Below are 4885 nucleotides of genomic sequence, written 5' to 3'. Positions count from 1 at the left end.
ATGCAGCTCTTGATAAACAAAGCTTTTTTTACCCTGTGTCACCAAAGCCCTCTCTAAAGCTAACCTTCACTAAGGCAGGCAGACCGCGGCAGAACTAGAAGACAGATAGCGTCCTAAATGTAGCGTCCCGCAAAGCAAGCGAAAGAAAGGGAATAGTCACCCTGCTCCACCATAGCCACGGCCATCTTCCAGGGGTAGAGCTTTGTCCGAGGATTGAAAGCGTCAGGGGAGTGCAACGAGAAGTAATTTCTCGAGAGCAACAAAACTTTACAGTGACTTTTCTGGTTGAAGAAAAAAAAGCCTGATAAACTGTGTTGCCGCGTCGGGAGGGTTGCAGACACAACTCGAGTAACCCAGAGTAGCTGCCAGCAGTGCATCATTAGTAAAACATTACCTCTTGAAATTCTGAACCGGCCTGGGTGATGTCAGGCCGATTACCTGAGATGTGTTTCTTTGAGTAATTGTCTTAGAGGCTTCAAGGAAAAGAGCTCTCTTTCACAAACATATGGGTGGACCGCAGCCCTGCGGTGATGTATCCCCATAAATGCACGTACCAATTGGCTACCACTAGCTCGTGCATGCAAGCACTTTTCCGATAGCTTGGGAAGGACTCCTGTTAAACGCGGGCTTGCTCCAACACCCCATCGTTTACCAGAAGTCCCATCTTGGAGGCCTACGGGAGCGCAGAGGGCAGAGGTGGCAGCACCGTAGCCCCAGGTTTCCTGCAGCGGTGCCCGCCGGATGACGGTATCGAGCTTCCCGGCCGACTCTTCCTCCGTTCCCAACCTCCCCCACGCCTTCCTGGGGAAACAGCGAATTACCACTACCCCCGAAAGCAGCCGCATTTGGGAAGGGATGGGAGAAGATTAAACGCAAACAGCTCCTTTCGGGTCTCACCGGTCTCCGGGGATGTATCTATTCTCCCGTGAAAAATAAAATCCGGCTACAGATGAAGAGACTAAATGTGAGAAAGGGCCAGGCTAAATTCGCACACATGCCCTACAGGGGGGAAATCGCCGGGTTGCTAACTAGTGAGGTGAGGCAAACAATAACAATGACTTTAAGGTCCAGGATTGTAGGGTAGGGGCAGGGCTTTTAAACGGTTAGGACAGGATTAAGTGGTAAAATAGGAATAAAATGTTTTTGGGGAAAATGTATAGACACAGGAAAGACACTGTCAGGAAAGATGTTGAAATGTCGGGTCTCACCATGCGGGCAATATGGGAATTAGCTTCCCAAGATTGCACGAATGTGTTGCTGCCACCGTGCCTCCTAGTTTCTCAGAGTAAGGTAAGTATTTTAGACAATCATCTGAAAGTTTTTCTAAAGCCACGCGCTTTCTGGGGAAGCTTGGCTTAGTAGAATTGTGGCTACTTTTTCCACTTCTTTACCTTTGATTATGTTTTTCACTTGACTGACCTTGATCAGGTATAAAAACTGTTAAATACACATTATTTGGGAGTGGGTTTAAAATTAGTCTTTTCCTTCGCCCCCTGAAAGAGATTATAAGCACACATTTAAAAACTTTTTTCTTCCCCCACCCCTTCCTCTTCACCACTTCTACCTGTAACGGCTGAATCGGGGGTAGACAAACAAGATTGGTGTTCAAACCAACTCCCCGACGGCAGAAGTGGGGCGCGGAGGGCACCACCGGCCGGGTTCTGCCCCAGCGCTGCTGCAGCCGCCGTCCCCGCGTGGTATACAACCTCGGGGGGTCTGACCCAGCGCAACAGTCTGCAAGGATAGGCTCAAAAAAAGCTCTTACATAGATAGCTTTATATATAGTAAGGCTCTTTCAACATATTTGTTCATTTAGGCCATAGAAGTCGGACTAATAATTTTTTCGCTAGCACTTCTTATAGCATCTCGCTAATTATGCTCCGAAGTGCTGATGTTGAGCAATGTTTCTTCCAACTCCAGCGGCAGCTAAGCAAGCAATCTTCCCTTTTTCTCGCTCAGATCTACAGACTACTAGCTATAATGCAGTGCGTTTGGAAGATAGATATGAATTGTTGCACTGTTCATTGATTCCTACTAATGAGCCGGTCTAAACCAACACTGGCTATACGTAGTCCGTCTCTAAGCGTACAGATTATGCTTTGGCTGGTTCTTTACGTGTTTTCTATGAGCCGCATCGTGGTGAGTAGCAAGAATTGACAGTAACGATTTGGAGAGGAGAGCGTAGGATTTCTTCTGCCTCTCGGTTTTGTGCTGGTCTCTGCGTAGCTTCTTAAGCATAATGATATGAACGATAAAAATTTATTTCAAAGGGCCTGTATTTCCCGCTTGCTGCCTTGCGGGGCTAGCTCGAAGGCCATTTCTCCAGGGCGTGTGATTCGACTTGCCATGGGGACGAGAAAAGACCTCTTCCCGGTTTCCATCCCCCTGTGGTGCCGTCCTCTCGGTCGGCCTTCGCGCCTACTGCTATTAGCCGAGCTGTGCGGGACAGAGGGGTCAAGAAAGAGGAGAATGGATAGGGGGATTAGGAAAGGGGTGGAGGGAAGCTGGAGTGGGAGAGGTAGGAGGAGGAAGCTATCCTGCTCGGGCCACTATTTCCTGCCCTATGGAAAGCAGATCTCGGTCTCATACGGAGTTTCCTCAGCCCCCTGGCTCCACCTCACCCTGATAAGGAGATGTGAGTGAGAGGGGAGTCGGGAGCCGTTTCTCGCTCCTTTGCCATGAGACGCCAAGTCCCCAAGCGGCTGTCATGTGATAGCAAGAGAGCAGGAACTGCGGGGGTCTAGCGACTCGGGCACCATTACAAAACCGCGCCGGAGCGCACAAGCCCCGCCAACAGCCACGGCGGCCGCCGGCCCGTTCGACTCCTCTCCCCGCCGACTCCCGGCGCTCACCTCTACCGCAAACTTTTGAGGGGACACCAGACTGAGCGGTGGGAGGGATGTTTTTATTTCCTTCTTTCCCGTCTCTGCAGACGTCCGAGGTAATTTCATGCTCTCGAGCCCCTGGTGCCTGAGGAGCATCAACTCTAGCCGTGTGTGCCAGGCGGCAGGGGGGAAGCCTGGGAAATTCAGCAGCCTCCAGGAGAAAAGCGGGACGCCAGCGGGGGCCAGGACCTCCTTCTGGCACGTAGCCCCCGAGCCCCCGCGGCCTGGGCGGCAGCTGTCTCTTCCGCAAGCTGAGGGGCAGCTAGACAAACGCGTCCCGCGGGGAGAGGCTGCTGAAGGAAGCCGTGCACGGAGCTCGCTGGCCGGCCGCCGGGAGGTCGCTGTCGCGTGTGGCCCGGGCAGGTGGCGCCCAGGATGTAGAGGCGGCGGCGGGGCAGGGCAGTGAAGTCCCCGGATCCCAAGCCCGCCGTGCGCGGCATTGAGCGGTGACTAGCCCGCAGCGGCGGGATCGTGCGGCCGCGGGAGTGCTGTGGTGGGGAGGCGATGCCCAGGCCGGGGAAGAGTTCGTACAGCGACCAGAAGCCCCCCTACTCTTACATCTCCCTGACGGCCATGGCCATCCAGCACTCGGCCGAGAAGATGCTGCCCCTGAGCGACATCTACAAGTTCATTATGGAGCGGTTCCCTTACTACCGGGAGCACACCCAGCGTTGGCAGAACTCCCTCCGCCACAACCTCTCTTTCAATGACTGCTTCATCAAGATCCCGCGGCGACCCGACCAGCCGGGCAAAGGCAGCTTCTGGGCATTGCACCCGGACTGCGGGGACATGTTTGAGAACGGCAGCTTCCTCCGCCGCCGCAAGCGCTTCAAGGTGCTGCGCCCCGAACATCACCTGCCCGGCGGTGGCGGCGGCGGGGCGGGCGGCGGCGGTCCCGGCAAGCCCCCGGCGCCTACCCCGCACATGGTGCACTACTTCCATCCGCACCCGCCACCGCCGCCTCCCCCGGGCAAGGTGCCGGGGCTGGCGGGCTCCGACGCGGCTGTAGCTGCGGCCGCAGCCGCCGCCGCGGTGGGAAGGCTGCCGCAGTTCTCGCCCTACGGGAGCAGCCAGCCCTCGGGCTTCAAGCATCCCTTCGCCATCGAAAACATCATCGGCAGAGATTACAAGGGTGTGCTTCAGGCCGGCGGGCTTCCGCTGGCCTCGGTGATGCACCACCTGGGCTACCCGGTGCCCAGCCAGCTCAGCAGCGTGGTGAGCTCCGTGTGGCCGCACGTGGGGGTGATGGACTCCGTGCCCGTGTCCCCCGACTACGCACCTTTCGGTATGCCTGTGAAGGCGCTCTGCCACCCGCCGGCACAGACCATGCCTGCTGTCCCGGTGCCCATCAAGCCGGCGCCGGCGTTGCCTGCTGCCTCGACCATCCCTGCTCTGACGGTCGCCGCCTCGCAGATCTGCCCCGCCGCTTCCCCGGCTGCTGCATCGCTGCTGGAACAGACTGCGAGCAACAACCCCGAGGGCAAGAGCTCCCTCCATTCCGTCCTGGTGCACTCCTAAAGAGCAGGGGATCGGGGGAAGAGAGCCCCCAGGCTCCCGGGGGAGTGGAAGGGGGGGATCCAGGGCATGCTTGCGGAAACTCGATCGATCTCATGACTATACCCCTGCTGGTGTCTGTGTTTATATCGTGTACTATCAGATTATTTGAGAGCCAGGTCGCAGGTAAGATCTTTTATCGTCGTTTAATGTCATTAGTGGCGGAGAGGCGATGTGAAAAACCACAGCCGGGGCCGAAGGGGCTGGCGCGGAGAAAAAGGCCGAGAGAGAAGTTCTCCCCGCTACCCCACCAGCCTGAGGCACGGGGTGGCCATGCAGCCTGCGCTCCCCGCCGAGCTGCTATCTCGGGGCAGTCACCCCGGAGGCCCCACGAAACCCGAGCTCCGAGAGGAGAGATGCTGCAGTCGCCGGGCGAATAGGGAGAGCAAAAGGATTAAAACCCCTGCTGAAGTCTGCTTCTCCCTCTTCCACAAGAGACAGGAAAC

At 56.5% G+C, this 4885-nt stretch overlaps 1 protein-coding gene across 1 annotated transcript; it reads left to right on the top strand.

Annotated features, from left to right (window-relative positions):
• The first annotated feature begins 3389 nt into the window (after positions 1 to 3389).
• FOXB2 (forkhead box B2) lies at positions 3390 to 4403 on the top strand. The gene has a single exon (XM_054003870.1). It carries the CDS (start codon positions 3390 to 3392, stop codon positions 4401 to 4403), a length of 1014 nt encoding a protein of 337 aa, XP_053859845.1.
• Positions 4404 to 4885: the final 482 nt, after the last annotated feature.

The sequence above is a fragment of the Vidua macroura genome, chromosome Z (assembly GCF_024509145.1).
Source record: "Vidua macroura isolate BioBank_ID:100142 chromosome Z, ASM2450914v1, whole genome shotgun sequence".
Lineage (NCBI taxonomy): Eukaryota > Metazoa > Chordata > Aves > Passeriformes > Viduidae > Vidua > Vidua macroura.
Note: the sequence above shows the minus strand (reverse complement) of the source record. Positions and strands in the feature narration are given on the sequence as shown.